We start from the raw sequence: 19,137 nt of genomic DNA on the forward strand, positions 1-19,137 counted from the left end.
ATTTGGGTGAACATGGTTTGTTGAGTGAGAAAGGGGGTTAGGAAAGCAGGATAGTTGAGGGGAAGGAGTTAAGGATGTGGCCTCAGCTGGATTCCCATGGGGAGCAGTGAAGCATGAATTACACCAGAGGGTTGATCCTACTTGGGAGCAAGGGAACCAGCCTTGGGTTCCTCCATATCAGTCTGTCATTGGTTGCAGGATACTGGGCATGGGGTCATGTGGCATGTAACCTTCCATGGGGGAGTCCCATTCCATCCAGGGCAATTCTCTAGAGAAGGGGGTAACTGTGAGCCATGAACTGCCCACACTCACAGCAGCTGGGAGATGGCGTAACACCAACAGCTTCTACTGCAATGGAGAACTGAGTTGCACCATCAATTCAGTGGAGCACTGGTTTAAAACAATAATAATAATAATCCATCAGTGAGGTGGGGACTGCCTGGATGAGCTTGCTGAAGTTTAAAATTTGGAATGATGAGTAGGAATGAACCCATAGGGGCTTGCACGCCTGGGTGGGTGGGGGAGTGGCTGGTGCAGGAGGTCACCTCAGCCACACACAGCCCGGGTGGTATGTTTACTGCAACATTAAGGTCCAGCCTCAAGTGGTGGTGGGTTTTTTTTTAACACAGGGGAGTTGTTTTTTTAGCCTTGACCAGTAACCTAAATGGATGAGGATTTATTTAACTGCCATTTTCTCCCCTCTGAGTGTTAGAATTTCTCTAGCGTTGGTTCCTAGAGTCTGAGTCTGATTCTGGCTATTTAAGTTTTCCATTTTCCTGTCCAAATCCACACATCTTCTTGGTTTCCATTCCCAGTTGGGCGGCCCAAAATGTCTGTCATACTTCACTAACGTTGCCAATACCTAACTATAATTGGTTGTTGCCCTAATTACAGAAAAATCCCAATGCTTTTCTCCTAAAGTGTGTATGCAGGAGACCTCCATGCTATCTACATTTGGTTTCCTTTGGGCTTCTTATTATGCCAAGTCCCATATCCATCTTCAAGGCCATGTTTTCTCTCTGGCCACTTGCACCCTAAGAACAGTCTCTGACCTCCCAGCACTCCAGGTGGGTGCCCCGGCCACATAACCCCACTGTTGGTGCCCATAGAGTCCCACTTGTGGCCTTCCTAAGGGGTCTTCGAGGTGTCCTTGGCACCTGACCATTCGTATACCCTATCCCCTGACCTCACGTTGCCTTCACCACCACTGTTCTCTCCTGACTTCAGTCGTCCTCTGACTCTGCCCCGGGTGGCTGGGGAGGTTCTTTATCCCACCTCTGTGGTTGGGGTGGGAGAGAAGAGCTGCTGGCATAAGTAGCATAGACAGATAACCCAGGAAGTGAGAGATTCGTGGACTCTTCCATTATGACTTGCCCCTTGTTCCTCCTTTAAAACTTGCCCTGACAAAGGGACTCTGCCAAGTGTGAAGACAGGCTCTGAGAGACCCCTAAGACTTTCCACAGCAGACTCCATGGGTTCTGTTTGTATTCTCTGGTCTATAAAATTAGGGAAGTGAGTGACACCAAGTTTGACCTCACTCTACTGGCCCCACCACCTCTGAGTCCAACAACAAATAGACGTCCTTTCTTTTTCCTTTCCCCAGTCTGTCACAGCTGTGGAGACAGCACACACTCCCATTAGGCACCAAGAACACAGCTGTCATAAACCATACCAAACTTGCTCCATGCCATCTCTATTCTGGGAGCTTTTTCATTGTTACTCCATTTTTTTAACAATCCTATTGAGGTGTAATTTGCATACAATAAACTGTACCCACAAAGTAGAAAGGTCTCTGAGCTGAAACCACCACCACCACCAAAATAAAGAACATTTCCATCCTCCCTGAGTCTCCTCGTGCCCCCCTTTCTACAGGAGGAGTTTTGCACACTTTATCTCATTTAATTTTCACATTTCTGAGAGTAGATAGAAATGGCTTGTTCCAGTTTACAGGGGGGGTAAACTGAGGTAGGTTCAGTGGCTTTCCTGTGTCACACAGCCAGAAAGAAGCAGAGCCAAGATTTAAAGCCAGGCATGTCTCCTTCCAACGTCTGTATCATGTCTGTGCACTTCTTCCAGGGGCCTCTTAACGGAGAGCAGAGCACCAGGGCGGTGCCAGGCTCCCTTTGCAAACTTATTGTTCCCTCAGTAAGTTCCTTTGCTCTGTGCTCTCATTTCCAAAGCCTTTGTTTTCTTAAATTAACTGCATTTTCTGTTTTTCTTCATCTTTTGGACTTTCTTCATAGAACAAAACGTGGGACTGAAACTGAATTTAGACTTTCCTTGTCAATATTGCCATATTTGTTCATAGGTTCATTGAACCAGTGGTTATTTCTGGCTTGTCTGGTTGTCTTTTTCAAAATTACTATTTTTAAAGGCTGTGTAGCCAAGACCAGAGGAAAAAAGAAGGTATGTGTGGGCTTCCAGAAATGCAGCACCATGAAAAAAGATGAACGGTGGCAGCACCGGGAGAGCCTGGGATTCTGGGCTCCAGCCTTGTGTACTTCAGCCCCTGACCCTGTCTCACCCTGATAAATGCAGGCAGTGCACAAGTGAGCCTTCTCCTTTTGCTCCTGAGTGCTATCTATCTGTGGTATTCTCTTTTCCTAAAGTAGCAGTTACATATAATACACGCAGGGAATGATCTGATTTTTGCCAAGAGAAGCCATGAAGTTTCCATTTCCTGGACTTATTGGTCTACATCAGAAGTCCCCATGTGGTGTTAGCACAGGTTTCAGGGAGGCTGTGGGGGAGGGAGAGGGCTGGAAGGATTGTTGGATGATTAAGGTGAGTGTGGACTCAAGAAAGCAGAGGGAAGGTGAGAGAAATAGCACCTCAATAGGCAAAGAGCTGGGCTTCTCCATCTGGTGGGAAGAATTTAATTTTGGGCTGAAATTCAGTGAATAACAAACTTTACTGTCACTCATGAGGAGAAAAACAGGCTTGGGACACTTTTTCATGGGTAGACTATTTGTAAACAGTTGATGTCTTTGTCTTCATTTGAGGTTTGAGAAAAATGGTGACATAGTGAGACCCTGTTTCTGAGCTAGAACCTTGACCTACAAACCTGGAGACAGGAAGAGCTTGGCTCAGGGACCCATGGCTGCCGTCCAAAGATGCTCTAGACTCAAGGAGCTCTGGAGATAGAACTTCCAGACAACACACACACACACTCAGAGCTCAGACTGACCATAAAACAACACACACACACACACACACACACACTCGGAGCTCAGACTGACCATAAGGGTTCAGGTCAAGGCAGGCCCACCCATAGCCAGTAGGCTGAACTTCTCCAAATCCTCAGCTCCAACTTTATACATTAGGCCAATGTTTCCTGCACGAAAAGTGCTGGGGGAGGAGAACATGGCTCCTGTCCTGCCCATATTCCAGGTACCTTGTGACTTCACGACAAATTTAAGCTCATGGGGTGGGTTACATGGGAGAAGCAATTTAGCAGACATTGATTATGCTCAGTATTGGAACTAAGCGGTTCTTTACCATGCTTTGCTACTGTCATGAAGCAGAGAATGCCCTGGCTGCTGGACTTCCAAACTGAATCAAGCTTTATCAGAATGGGCTTCTACCACTCACTTATTCACCTCTTACTCACTCATTTATCCAGTCAACAAACATTGATGGAGTGTCTCTGATGTGCCAAGCACCATGCTGTGCTGGGAATATAAAGGTAGAGGGGACATGTCCTTCTCTCAGAGTTCCCAGGCTGGGAAGAGCTGGGCAGATTGTGCAGGGAGAGCAGAGGGGCATGCCTAGTGAAGGTTACTGCCAGCACAGGTGGCTTCCATTTCCAAAGTTCCAGTGAGTAACACGCTACTCTCAAATGAGACCATCTAAGGTTTATGTCTCAAGCACCATCAAGGTTTAGATTGGTTTTACCCTGTACATGTAAGGGTGAGAAGTGTCTCTAAAATATCCTTAGCCAATCCCCATATTGTAAATACCTTTCATTTTACCAATAGCAGCCCACTTCTAAACTTATCATGGTAGTTAATAGGCCACTATTTTCACCAATAGAAAGCCATTTTAGATATTCAGAGTGCTACTTAGCAAAGCAATTATTCTGATCAAGATACAAATACTAATAGAAGTACTTGTAGTAGCCACATGTAGAGGATGAATTTGCTGATGAGAATGCCAACTGTCCATTCCTCATCTGTAAATCTTTAAATGGAATGCCAGTAGCAACTGGTTTACAGCTTAATAGAAGTAACAGTCATAGCATCACACAGTATATTCTTGAAATATTTCAAAGTACCAACATCCTGAAAAAAATGAATGCCTACTGTCTCTATAATTGAATGCTATCTTAGCTAAGTATAATATTGTTGAGTTACAGTTTCTTTCCCTCAAAGATTGTAGACATTGTTCATTTGTCTTCTAGCATTGAATGTTGAGGAATTACAGGCAAGCCTGATTTAATTTTTCTTCTTGAGCATGATTTGCTTTTTCTGCCTGGGTATCAGTTGAATTATTCCTTTATTCTTAGCATTCGATAGCCAACTTTTCTGTGTTGGTGTTTTTCTGGAACATGGTGTGTGATTTTGATTGTTTGTTTAAATTCTTATTTAGGAATAACATAAATATAGAACATTTCGACAGTCAAAGGTTATAGAGCTCAGTGAATACCATAAGTACGCTTGCGTTGAGAAGTAGAACATGACCAGCAATCCAAAAACACTCCTAGTGTTCCTTTCCAATCACTGACTCCCTAGAAGAACCATTATCCAGACTTCTAAAACCATGAATTATATTTTCCCAGCTTGAACTTTATTTCAGTAGAAGCATAGAGTATGGACTCTTGTGTATGGCTTCCTTTGCCCAACATGTCTCTGGGACATATCCATGTAGTTCCATGAAGCTGTAGTTCATTCTTTTTCTTTGTTGTGGAGTCTCCATTCTACTGTTGAGGAACATTTCTGTTGTCTCAAATTTGGGGCTATTCTAAAAACATTCTTGTACAGGTCTTTTGGTGCCCATGTTGCATCCATTCTTCTTGTATATCTAGAAGTTAAATTGCACAGTCTCAGGGTCTGTATATGTTCAATTTTAATAGATGATGCCTAATCAGTTTTCCAAAAGGTGACACCAATTTACATTCCCACCAGCAGTATATGAAGTTCCGGGAGCCCCATTGCCTCACCAACTCTTGGTATTACCATTCTTAATTTTTAGCATTCTGATGTAGAGGTTGTAATGTCACTTAATTTGAATTTCCCCTGTTACTAATGATTTAAAGCACTTTATCATATATTTATTGGCTATCTGAGTATCTCATTTGTGAAGTGCCTATTAATTCTCTTGCCTATTTTTTTGACTGGATTGTCCATTTATTTCATATTGATTTGTAAGAGTTCTTTATATTATTCTACATACCGGAACTTTTGAAGTTATATATGTCTCAAATATCTTCTGCTAGATAACTTGCCTTTTCACTTTCTTCATGGTATCTTTGATGAATAAAATTTGAATGTAGTCTAATTTATTAATGCTTTCCCTTTTTAAAAAAATTGTGGTAAAAGCATACAACACAATATTTACCATCTCGACCATTTTTAAGTGTACAAAGTTGTCTTTGGTTTTTAGCAGTTTTTATTTGATGTGCCTATATGAATTTATTCTGCTTGAGGTTTGCAGTGACTCATTTATATATGTGTCTTCCTGTTGTTGTTGTCTTTCTCAGTTTTGTAAAATTGTCAGTCTATTCTGTTCCTTGCAGTTTCTAATTTATTTTCAGTTCTGTCATGATGTCACATCGGTCAATTTGATTCACCCTTTTCGTAACATTTTGCTATTTTACCATCTCACCTTTGAGCTTTTGTTTAATTGTCCTCACTTTCTTATTAAGTTCTGTAGTGTGAAACAATTGTAAAGAATTCATTCTGTTTCTCATAAACTATTATTTCTTCTAAGTTAGGTTCTTTACCTTTTACACGCATCTCCTTTTCATCCAAAAGAAGGAATGGTAGCTGGAAGGAGATAACTCAGTTTAAATGGCATGTAGTTTTGCTTTTGTTTGTTTTAAAACATCTGGGCTCTGCTTTCTCTTCAGAGATGTCATTACATGTCCTGTGTCAAGGTTTACCTCACCTACACAATGAGAGGTCCTGGCATTTTAGAGTCCTTCATGAAGAGTCAGCCCTGCTGGTTAGTGGTCTGTTTCTCTCCACCCACTTTGCTTCTCAGGATTTGTTGACTCCCCAGTGGTTTGTGAAGGTTGAGGGTAGGTTAGGAGCTATACCATGCTGCTCTTCTCCACTCTGCTCCAGAATCTTCTGTTTTTCCTCTTTTGACTAGTTTTTGAAATTTGTTACAATGTATTATGCCCTTCTCCATTCATGGGTGTTGGTAAAATTTTTTCCCTGATGTTTAGTGTAGTTTTCTTATTTTTTAAAATTAATATCCAACTAGCCGAGTTGTGTGTATGTGTGTGTGTGCATGTTTTTATTTTATTTTATTTTATTGGGGGGTTTCCTCATTTTGATAGGTATAGAACAAAGAAAACATGTGAGGCAATGTCAACTGAAACACTTAGATATTTTCAAGTGTGGCATATAATCTACCCTGACAATAAGGTGATTTTTGCTTATATCTCCAGTAACATACACAAGTGGTGTGGAATGGAAGTGATGAGGTAGAAGAAAGGGAAAGCAGAACACAGGGAGGGACAGACAGAAGGAGTAGGAACAAAGAAGCAGGCAGAACTGGAACTGATAGAAATGGAAAATGGGGTGTGGGGAGAAGAGACGGCAGAAGTTACAAGGACACGTCAAGGCAACAAATACTCTGAAGCACTGGAAGAGTTCCAGTATCCCTCACACACTTCTTTTTAGCTGTTGCATATTTGGGTAGAATTCCATTTACTCATGGGCCACATCAGTCTTGGCATGTGTTGGGGGTTATAAGAAGATGGACTGTGAGAATAGTGAAGGGGCACTTCTCCTCCACTTCTCTCCTTGACCCGGGCTCCCTGCCAGCTTTCCCTCTGGCAAAACGCTGCAAATGTTGGTTCCTTTAGCTTATTTACACCCAACCGTCAGTGAGCTACAGTTGGTGACCTGAGAGAAAATGAATGCAGTGTCAGAATGTAACCAGAAATGACAAAAGTTGCATGGAATCAAACAGAACCATTGGTGGGCTCTTGACAGTTTGGTGTCTTGGGCTGCAAGGAGGCAACGAAGAACTACTCCCAGGTGAAATCACGTGTGGTGAGAGGCCTTCCATTGTGGATCATGCATGAAGTAACAGCTTGTGATTTCGAGTGGGTGAAAGCTTCTTGAGGAAAAATGGTCTTGGAGAGACCTGCTTCCTGCCTTTCTGCATCATGAAAGGGGTCTGTGTTCTAGCTGAGAACACAGGCGTATTCATCTTCAAGAGCAGAACCTCTGAGAGACAACTAGCAAATGTGTATTGTTTTGCAAAAATAATAATTTCTTCGGCAATGCCTGAGAATACAACCTTTCTTAAAATTAAAAAAAAAAAATTGGATATGACACATTTGGGGACAAATGACCTGTCAGATGTATGGGATGAGAAATTTCTTTGAATTAGGATTAAATTTTGATAGGTAAGTATCACTTCCCTGCTTCACTATGATAAATCTACTAGCAGGGGGTGGGGGGAGTTCTACTTGGGTGCCCTTTTAAATTGATAGGGATGGGGGTGCTGAGAAGAGGCTGGGAAGAGAAAAGGTGCTCTCATGGGCCAGACTGTGGACTAGTTTGCTCGCCAGCGTGTGTGTGTGATGTGATGTATGTCCATGTAGTCAAGTAGTCCTTCCACGATGGCATCTTTTTCAGAGGGTCTTCAGGGTGTTATAAGAGATTATGGTTATAAGTAATTCATTCCTCAGAATTTCGAAATGAGCCTGTAATTCTCTTGTGTGTTGGGGCACTGTGCTCCTGGAAATAGATCTTCGCTTTGAATGGTTATGAGGCAGGAATGAGGAGAGTCTTGGGGTCTGAGCTACAGCAGCTTTCCCCTCTTTGTCCTCCCCGTGCCATTCATTCCTTCAGTCATCCAAGAATACCTCTAATGTGCTGGGCGCTGTTCCATTCTGGGGATAATATGCCTTGGTCCCTGCCTTTGAGCACCTCATTGCTGGTGTATTAGTTAGCTTTTTCGGCGTAAGCCACCCCCAAAAAACTTAATGTTGTAAAACAACAATCACTCATTTGGCTCCAATTCTTCATGCTGGAAGTTTGGGCTGGCCTCAGCTAGATCCTTCTTCTGGTCTCGGATGGACTTACACAAGCGAATGCTGTCAGCTCCCATGTCGACAGGTCTGATGATAAATTCCTAACTGGGCAGGTCATGGCAGGTAGTCACGTCCCAGGCCTGTAGCTTTCTTAGCAAAGGTCAGTCTTTACCTTAAGTGAGCGCTGTCCACTGTCCACTGTCCACTGTCTTATGTATCTAGGATAACATACCTTTGACATGGCAGAGTGATTTTCTTTTCCAGACCCTTCCAAGGCACAACCGCAGGCACCAGAACACGAGACCTCAGAACCCTCATTGTTACCTTGTTCCCCACACACCATCTCTATGTGCTGTAAATGTCAATTAACTCTCCTGTGCCCACCAGTGCAAAAGCACTATGTGTCTCTCTGTTTTATTTTTTATCCAATCCTAGAGATTCCCCCACTTTGCTTTCTCCTGCCCCCTTAATCTATCACCGATGGATTTCATGTAACCCTCTGTATGTCTTATCCTTTGGTTATAATGTATAAAATAAGCTGCAAAACTGCCATTCTCTGGAGTATTTTTTCAATCTGTTGAGATTTTGCTTCCAGGCATGTCCTCAAAAATTTGCCTCAAATAAACTTTTAAGGAACTTTTCTATAGGTTTGGACATTCTTTCATCGACATTTGAAATAAGCCAAATGCCCACTAATCCAGTTTTGGAGTCCAGGAATGTTTCACATGACACCGCAGCGTTCTCTCCAGACCTTGGTTCTGGAGCTTTTTACATTTCATGCTTTCCAAGGTGCAAAATAAAGTGTGGGCGGGGGGGGAACTAAGATCTGTTTCTGCCCACAGAAAACTTCTGACACCAAATGTGTGTGTGTGTGGCGGGGGGGGGGGGATTCAGTCACACCGACAACCAATTCTCCAAGCCTCTGGACAGTAGCTGGCTGTCCTACAGTCAGTTGAATTCTAATATTAACTACCTAGAGTTAGTGCCAACCCCACAGGTTAAGGGCTCAGACCCACAAGACTGCTCCCCACTTTAGACACCAATCACAAGCTCCAGGCCTTCCATACTTCTGACCAACTGGGTATAAATTGAGGGTTCTCACGACCCCTTCTATAGGCTCAATAATTTACTAGACTGGTTCACAGAACTCGGGAAAGCATTTTACTTATGTTCACCCGTTTACTATAAAGGATACAGATGAACAGCCAGGTGAAGAGGGACATAGGGAGAGGTGTGGAAGGCTCCTGTGCACAGGAGTTTCCGCCCCTGTGAAGTTGGGGTGAGTCCTCCTCCTGGCACATGGAGGCATTCACCAACCTGGAAGCTCGCCCAGCCCGATAGTTTATGGGTTTCTATGGAAGTTTCATTACATGGGCACGATTGATTAAATCATGGCCATTGATAATGAACTCATTCTCCAGCTCCTTTCCCCTCCCCAGAGGTTGGGGAGTGGGCCTGAAAGCTCCAGCCCTCTAATCACCTGGTTGGTTCCTCTGGCAACCAGCCCCCCATCCTAAAGCTATCCAGGTCCCACCAAGAGTCACCTCATTAATATAAACTCAGGTATAGTCAAAGAAGCTTGTTATGACTAACAAAAGATGTTCCTATCAGCCTTATCACTCAGGAAGTTCCAAGCATTTTAGGAGCATTATGCCAGGACCCAGGGGCAAAGACTAAATATATGTTTCTTATTATATCACAGTATCATAGGGAGGCTTTCTGTTATAGTAATATTAATAGTTAAGTATGTGTTCAAGTAGGGCTTGAACCAAAAGAGATTGGGGAAAGCTCAGCTCTCTTGAGGACACAACTTCTTGAGCCTACCTGGCATGCTATCCTTACATTCTGGCCTCCTACTGTGGGGCCTCCACTCATTTCTACTCAGCTGGATTCAGAATACTTCACAGCCTAGTCTCCCAATTCAGAAGTCTTATCAAGAGCAACTCAGTGTTTTAAAATATACATTTTTACTTAATTATAACATACATACAAATCATAAGGGAATGATCAATAAGTTATCAGAAAACAAACAAAGCATTTTAGCCACCATGTAGGTCAAGAAGTAGAAAGTTGCTAGTAACCCCAAAGCCCAGCTCATGCCCGGACTCAGTGGTCACCCCTTCTCTCCTATTCACACGTAACCACCATCCTGACTTTTCACATCAGAGATTAGTTTTGCCAGTGTTTGAATGTTATGTACATAGAATCGCACAGAATGTGTTCTTTTGTGCCTGGCTTCTTTTGTTCAACATCATGGCAGCGAGAGTCATCCATTTCCTTGTTGGAAGCTGTGGTCGGTTCATTTCCATTGATGTACAGATTTTCATCATATGACTGACTGTACTACAATGTATTATCAGTTCCGCAGCTAATGGATACTTGAATTCTTTCCATTTTTTGGTTATTACGAACATTCTTGTGGCTGTCCTTCGGTGCCCACGTGCACACATTACTGTGGAGTATATATTTAGTAGTGGAATTGCTGTACCATGCAGCATGCATATGTTCCGTTTTAGTAGCGATTCTCGGGCAGTTTTCCATAATGGTTGTTCCAGTTCGCGCTCCCACCAACAGTGCTGCATCTCCTTGTTAGCGCTAGATATTGTCAGTCTGCTTCATGTTAGCCATCCTGGTGCTCTGTGATGGTGTCTCATTATGGCTGTAATTAGCATTTCTCTATTACTATGGAGGTTGAGCATCCATTTCTTGTTTGCGATGTGCCAATTCAAGTATGTCGCCAAATTTGCTATGGTTTGTCTGCCTATTTATTACAGATTTGAAGGAGTTCTTTATAAAGTCTGGATACAAACCCTTTGGAGGTTATATATGTTAAATGTCCTCAGTTCTGTGGCTTGCATTTGAACTCTCTTCATGGTGGCTTTTAATGAACAGTTTATAATGTTAATGTAATCCTATTATGGATCTTTGTGCCCATCCCAGGGTCTTAAAAAGTACTCCAGTTTCATAGTAAATCTTGAAACCATATAGTATACATTCTCTAGCTTTTGTCTTCTTTTTCAAGATTGTCTTGTATATTTTTGGCCCTTGGCATTTCCATACATTTTAGCATCAGCTTGTCAATGTCTCAGATTTTTATTAGGATTGTATTAAATCTAGATAGATCAGTTTTGACAGAATTGACAACTTAACAGTTTTAAGTCGTCCGTTACATGAACATGGTATATCCCTTCATTTTAGGTCTTCTGTAATTTTGCTCAGCAATATTTTGTACCATTTCATGCAGAAATCTTGCCCATCTTTTATGTGATTTATTCCTAGATGTTTGATTTTTTTTAATGCTATGGCAAATGGCATCTCTTCAAATTTTTATTTTCTGTTTGTTGCTGGTATATAGAAATACAGTTGCTATTTTATATTGATTATTGACTTATATTGACTAATATCTTGGTAAACTCAGATATTAATTATAAGTTTTTATATGTAGATGCTTTGGGTTTATCTGTGATGTCCAGTCATATCCTCTGTCAAGGACAGTTTTATTTCATCCATACCAGTGCTTATGCTTTTTAATTCCCTTTCTTGTGTTTTGCACTGGCTCTGTGACCTTGGACCTAATGAGGTGTGTTTGCCCTCTTTCCTTCCAGATGAAGCTGAGGCACCTATTGACTATGAAGATCATTTCCCTGATGACAGCTCTGTGTCATTCCGAGAGCTCATGGAGGATTCCCGGACAGAGGCAGAGGACAGGGGTCAGGGAGAGGCCTCTGAGGAGGCTCCAAAACAGGACCGTCTGGTCTCCATTTCTGCGGGGAGAGAAAACATAGGCCGGGATACAGCCTTTGTGCCAACTACAGGCTTGCCCAGTGCTGGGAGCAGTGTCCCCACAGACCTGCCAGGATGGATACTAAACCAGAAATACTTGTTCTGGCTTCCTGCTGCGACCTTCCACAAGCTGGAGTTGGAGAAAGAGGTGGATGATGCCACCAAAAAGCACTTTCCTGCTAGAGACAACCACAGCGGCCTAACATTGGCTCCAGGTGACAGTGAAACCAAGGTGATCTATAGCAGCACTGAGGGTCCCTCAGGGCCATATGTGAGCCGGAATGACAGCAAGGCAGGAGATCCAATGGTGAGCAGCAGCGATGAGTCCTGGTTAGATGGCTACCCTGTGACTGATGGGGCTTGGAGGAAGATAGAGGCAGAAGAGGCAGAAGAGGAGGAAGATGGGGACAGGGGGGATGGGTCAGTAGGGCTGGAAGAATGTGTTCTGTTTACATCCCATCAGCCCATTCTCGTGGAAGGTAAGAAGCCCAGGAGTACCACCCTCCCATCAAGTGAGGACATGACCCATAGTTCAGTTCTTCCATCTCAAACATTAGACGTAGAAGCGTTGGCTCTCCGACCCAAGGGTGTGTCTGAAACGGAGGGTCCCAGCAGGGGGGATGCTGACTTGACCAGGTATCAGTCAACTGTTCCTTGGAGATTTGCCACAGAGAAGTCTCCCTTGGCCACCCTACCCTATGGACTCCCCAGCTCTCCCCCGGAGACAATAACAACTGCCGTCCGGAAGATGCCTACCCACATTCCCTCACCTACCCAGACTCCAATGGAAACCACTGCTGCTGAGGTCCAGGATAGCTTCCCATACCTGCTGTCTGAGGACTTCTTGGGACAGGAAGGCCCTGCCCCAGGTGCAGCTGAGGAACTTCTCCCAACCTTGGAGCCATGTGTAGGGGATGCGTGTCCTGGCCTCAGCAGAGGCCCAATCATCGCTACCATTGTCACTGTCTTGTGCCTGCTGCTGCTCCTGGCGGGCGTTGGGGCAGTGTGGGGCTACCGCAAGTGCCAGCACAAGAGCTCTGTGTACAAGCTGAATGTTGGTCAGCGGCAGGCTCGGCACTATCACCAGCAGATTGAGATGGAGAAGGTCTAGCCACCTCCAGAGTGTGCTCTCCCAACGTCACTTGGGAGGAAAAGAAACTGTGACACATCACATTGATAAACACTGATAATTCACTAGAGCATGAAACATGTGGAATAGGGCTCATCTTTTTTTTTTTCCTCAGGTCTTTGTTGTATAGGCTGAGAAGTATCTCTGGAAGCACCTGGCAGGAGGCTTTGGTGGTATCACCACACACGTTAGTATCTCCTCAACCATCTGCCCTGGAATGAATTGCACTAATCTCAGACCTGTGCTTGGGCCCTAATTCCACCATGAGGTCAAAACTCACCTCTTGCTTCATCATACTATTGTCTCCTTTTTCTTTTTTAAGAAATAAAATTATTGATTCCGTGACCTGAAAGTTTTTGAAATAGGTGTAATAGATGGAGCATTTAAGAGCAGTGTTGTTTAGGATATAGGTATTTAATTGTTGGGAGTGGGATGTAGAAGAATAAGGGGTTATTTCCTTTTAATGTTGTCATGTTGCTGAGGGCAAATGAGCTAAGAACCAGGACATAGTCTAGAAGCTTTGACATTTCTTTTCAACGGTTTGTTGAATTTGGACAGAATTTAAGATTGACATTTTATTGGGGACAGGGAGAGGTGAGGAGTAGCCAGGCACACGTCTACTTCTGTTCTCTTCATTCTGTGGGACAGCCCATCATTTTTTTAGAAACAAGGTTCACTTTGTATGGGTAAGCAGCATTTCCTCTCGGAAGCATGGCCTAGCTGTCCGTGACCCATCTGTGCCTAGGAATGTCTTAGAATTTTTGCCAGGACCAACAGAACTGTCCTTGGTTTCCTCTCCCAGGATTCACCATTTCTCTGAGCTCCAGGAAGAGGGAATGACATGGGAGGAAAACAATGTTTTAAGAGGGTCAAGGACTAGGATGTCACGTGTGGGGACCTCGTTGAAGGAGAAGCACAGAAACCTAAAAAGGAATATGATCTGATCTGTGCTGATCTATTTCTTTTGGCAGCTGCGAGCTCTAAGGGAACAGTCTAGGATGGACTCACCTGCTTGTGGAGCAACTCGCGTCATACCTTCTAGACCATCTTACGGTAGCTCAGCAAGTAATGTTTGTGACAGTGGTCCTCGAAGCATGGTCCTCAGGCCAGAGGCATCAGCCTCACTTGGGAACTTACTAGAGTGGCAGATTCTCTGGTGTCACCCGACTCACGATGCAGAAACCCTGGGGGTGGGGCCCAGCTCTCTGTGCTTTTACTAGCCCTCCAGGTGGTCCTAATGACGCAAGTGTGAGAACCATTGGTTTATGATAACGTGAATTGTTTATTTTATTTTTTTATTTTCACAGTTTTATTTTTGTATGCACATTTGCTTAACAATCACTGAATTCCTAGGCCAGGTTCAGGCAAATGAAGAGCCTTGGTCAGTCGTTTATATTGTCTAGAACCAAGGTATGCTGCACACCCAGCCTGCAGCAAAATGAGAAATAATGTCTTTCTAAAGACAGGCTTAGAAATTCTGATCCAGTAGGTTAAGAGGTTTCCTTTGTCTGGTGCCAGGTCTGAGGCATACCTGTATTCAATGGTAAACCGACAAAACCTCTGTAAGATACATTCTCTGTCAAAAATGGGATCGCTGCCATTGGTAAGCCTGCAGCTGTACAAGCCTGCGTCATATTTCAGACGTGCCAAAAGAGACTCTTTGCTATTAGGCCACAGACTGCAGCATTAAGTCCAATATATGTTGATCCATGTTCAAGTAGATCCATTTCTGCTTCTGGAAATTGGTTAATGTTTCTGGTTATGATATCAAAAGTTTCGTTTTCCTTGATAGTATCACCTGGTGTATGATTTTCCATCTTGAGCCTCACTTTCCTCCCAGCAGCCGGTGCTTCCTGCGGTCTTCCTCAGCGGCTCTGTGACATGAGTTTTGAGCTTTGAGGCCTGCTGAAATTCTGGAGGCCCAGGAGGCGGGGAACACCTGTGGTTGGTCTTGTAAGGAAGTTGGTGTGCAACTGAGACAGCTTTTGAAGCTGCCGAAATACCACCTCCAAAGGTCTTCTCCGTGTTGGCACAGAAACAAAACATAGTTTTCTAATATGAATCACCTTTTTAGAAATCGTGTCCAGTGGTAAAAAGCGATGAAGGCAATACATTTATTCTGAGTCTGTAAGAGTCTTAAGTGTTTTTATGCGTCATGAGAGAGAGCCTGATCTTCTTTACAAGTGGAAAATTGGTGGTGGTGTTGTACCTACGGAAAAAAAGAATTCTCGCAACATATTTTCTACCCTGACACCTCTTTTTGGTGCAAGCTTTGGAAAAATAATAGTCTAAGTAGCTACAAAGACAGTACAGCAAAATGAAAGAGCTTAGTCCCCAGTATTGGGTAAAACAAAGGCTTGAAGGTACCAAATGGAACACCTATACATCAGATGAAATCTAGAACAATAGGGATGAAATGCTTTCTGCATGTAGCCAAAGCAAAACACAAGAGAAAAAAAGCCAGAGACTGTATATATTTATAGATTCTTTTCTAATCTATTACAAGATAACTTTTCTATTTTTGACTATATGAAATAACCTCCATCTCAACATTGGGATCATATTATCCAACTATTATGTAATAACCCAAGAACACTGACTTAATACCAGCCCCCAAATAGGTAATATTAATACAAATGTATTAATAAGTTTATTACAGATATATGAATACATGTAAATGATTATTATTTTATAGACATGAACTGCAAAATAAATCCAACACATAAATTTTTAAAGTTTTCATTGATTTGGCGTTATCTAAATTAATGTTATAGGATCTGAAAATGCATGTAGAAAGGGAATGACTAAAACACTGTAAACTTGAATTGTGTGTCATTATGCATGTTTTGAGACTAGTAAATGCTTAATGCTCATGGAAATTCGGTGGCGTGGGGTTCATTGACACAAAGCTTCTGAGATGTTTAAAATAAATAATTATCTCCCTCAAACAGTTGCTTAATGTATTTTATTTCTAGGTTATATCACAATGGCTTTTTAAAAAAGGATTGTCTAGTAATCTTGAAAATAATCTCAGTACTTGCTATGTCTAAGACTGCCCCCTTCTAGTGTAGCTCTCAGCCATGTTACCCCCTGCAGAAGAATTTCAGGGCAGTCTGCAGAGCTCCTGCCCCCTCTCCCATCCCTCCTTCTTCCTCACCCAACCAGGGATCACTCATCACTTGCACAAGGCTTTGCTTCAAGGGATCCAGACCTAAGACATCAATCAACGTGCAAACTCACACTCTCTACATCACCACGCCTCCTCAATCCAAACTTTTCCACTGCATCGTGTACAATTCTTGGGCTGACATCAACAAACTCTGTGTCTTCCACCTCTTCTTCAAAGAGCTGATGTTTGAACTCTCCCTACCGTGGGTCTCTGTTTTTGCACTGACTGGTCCCTCACTCTTTCCACCTGCCTCCTCCTACTTTTTTCCCTTTCTCCTTGCTTGCCTTTTAGTGATACAAAGATGTTTTTGGTCCTTGTTTGAAACAGTAAACATTCTGTCACTTCTCAGACATTGGCAGCAAGGGACCAACTGATCAGTTCCAAAGCAAGATTTGGAATTCCAAATGTTTTTCCTAACGGGATTCCTGATCTCTGATAGAGAACCCTCTTAGGGAGAGGAAAGAGCCTGTCTCCTGAAAGGCCCTTGCTTGCTCATGACTAGCAAGGACCACCCCTGCTGTGTGAGATCTGTGTCCTTGGGGTAAGTGTTCTGCTTTGCTAGCTGAATGTCAGAAATCTCATGGACCTGGGAAAAACAGACCTCATTATAACATGTGTTCTAGAATGACTGGGTGTGGTTAAGACAGTCTCATCCAGTGGGCAAAGAAAGAAAACAGTAAAGAATAAGCAAAATAAAACATTTAATGTTATTTTTCTTTTTTAGAAACATCTTTTTCAATGATTTTCCGAGTTCTAATTTCCCACAAGAGTGAGATCGTACACACTGCCCTAACCCAGGGAGGGGAGGTGGAAAAGACACCAGCAACAACATTTACCATTTGGCCTACTGACCACCACCCTAAAATGGGCAATAAAACTCTGGGATCAATCTTGTATCTGTTGGCCAAACTGTTTAATTCCTTCCTATTGTTTTCTTGTAAAATGAGGCACCAGTATCTTGCCCTATCAACTCCAAAAATGATAGTGAGCCAATGTTCTCATTCATTCAAGAAGCCACCAAAATCAGGTATGTGGTGGGGGGCCAGTGTTAGGTGCTAGGGCACAGCCACTCACATGCCTGCCCGAGAGAGAGAAGCATTCTACTTTGGCACAAACGACAGCTACTCCTGACTCTTATTTCTGGGGTAGGAGAGGGTTGGTCAAGGTGAAGCTGGGCTGTCATGGTATCTTCTCTCTGGGGGAGATGACACATGGATGTGGTGGGGAACAGCCTTGCCCGGGCTGCAGGCACAGGAAGTCCAATGCACAAAACCTTTGACTGAGGCTTATTTAAGTTTCCTTTCCTTCCCCCGCCCCCCTTCCCTTGTATATAGTTTAAACTCCCCACACTAGGTCATTCAAGCCTGGAGTCACCAGAAAAAAGAAGTCGCTGTTTGGGGGATGGCAGATGATCAAGAGTTCAGACAGCTGCGATGAAGGATTAGTTGTGGGTTTTTCTCAGTGCCTCGCTACAAACTGTGTTGTAGTTCCATGTGCAAACACTATTAAATGAGAATGTTTTCTCTGGCACCAATCCACCTTCTCCCCACAGTTTAAGTATTGAATTTTTTTTTTTTCTTAAACTGAAGTAGCTTCGGTTTACAGCTCACATTTAAAACTTAAAAACGTTATTTCCATAAATGTTGGCAGAAACTGGCCACTGTTTATTCCACCAGCAGTCATAATAAACCCTTTCCCATTGACAATCTAACAAATCATTTTCTGTTTGCCACTGAGTTTGGTTCAATAAAATTTTTGTGCTCTTAAGATTCCCTTAGTAAGAACTCCTAAAAGCAACATTTCCTAAGGCAGCCTTTGTGGTCAATGTACCCAGTGGTTCTCCTGGATCCCAGAGGTGAGGACAACAAGTTTGTGGCCGTCATTAGAAAGTCGCAAGACACAGAAAGATATTAGTGTATTGAATATGTTGGTACCTGAGACATTTCAGACAATCACTTTTAAACCTATTTGTACAGACAAACCCACCCTCAGCCATTCACACTTAAAGTCTGAATGTTAACAGGAGCCATAGCAGGCAGCCGTTAGACCCTATCCAGTGGATAGCTGTGTGGGTTACCTGAATGGCAGTGGGGCTGGACAGATTCCCCCACCCCCTGAGTGGGCAGCCTCCCTGGGTGAACCAGCCTAAGGAAACCAAATAGAGCAACTGTTGGGCTCCAAGCCGGTGGGTCAGAGGGCAAGTGAGGCATCTTAGGCGGGTCTGGAAACTCCCACGAATCTTACGAACGTGTTTGTTTTTTCAAAACACAGACCAGACTGATGCTGAACCCATGAGGTCTTAATCCAGGAATCTTCTGGACTCTTCCAAAAAACCCACTCAGGGAGCTGCTGGGTTGAGGTTGTTGAGTGCAGCCTGAACACTGAGGTTTCACGGTCGGTTTGGAGGAATCGGCTCACCATTTTTTAAAATTTTTTTTTTAAGATTGGTTTGTTTTCCTTTGAAATAAAAAAGAATTATTAAATCTGTTCTACAGCCTTCAATGAAAGCAAAGTGCTGAGAATTTGATCGTACGGTCCCCAGGGTTTCTTCCTCAGGGGACATTGCTAGGATGGGAGAGGAGGTGCTTTTCAATCCCCAGTGAAAAGAGGTCAAGTGCAGAGAATGAATGAGGACTCCCCGTCCCACTCGGCCACCACTCAACCCCGTGTAACATCATCCACAAAAAGTTCCGCCCAGTTTCAGAGGAAGGCAACCCATGGAAGCTCTGCAGGGCGTCAGGTGGAGAGTCAGACCACCAGCCCAGCCTGGTCCCTGCAGTGGTCTCCTTGCATTTTCTCACACAGCTGGGAAGGGCAACTGCTGCCAGGAGCTGTCACGCTGGG

The 19,137-nt window shown here is 43.4% G+C and overlaps 1 protein-coding gene and 1 pseudogene across 1 annotated transcript in view; one reads left to right on the top strand and one right to left on the bottom strand.

The window, feature by feature from the left end:
- The window catches only part of SUSD5 (sushi domain containing 5), a 41,091-nt gene extending 25,022 nt beyond the window's left edge, over positions 1 to 16,069 (top strand). Inside the window, exon 5 of the mRNA XM_019727725.2 lies at positions 11,818 to 16,069. Coding sequence (XP_019583284.2) covers positions 11,818 to 13,106 — 1,289 coding nt within the window. The 3' untranslated portion in view covers positions 13,107 to 16,069. The remainder of the gene's footprint in view (positions 1 to 11,817) is intronic.
- On the bottom strand, positions 14,463 to 14,758 carry LOC141567213 (transmembrane protein 126A pseudogene; annotated as a pseudogene).
- Positions 16,070 to 19,137: the final 3,068 nt, after the last annotated feature.

The sequence above is a fragment of the Rhinolophus sinicus genome, linkage group LG10, assembly GCF_036562045.2.
Source record: "Rhinolophus sinicus isolate RSC01 linkage group LG10, ASM3656204v1, whole genome shotgun sequence".
Taxonomy (NCBI): domain Eukaryota; kingdom Metazoa; phylum Chordata; class Mammalia; order Chiroptera; family Rhinolophidae; genus Rhinolophus; species Rhinolophus sinicus.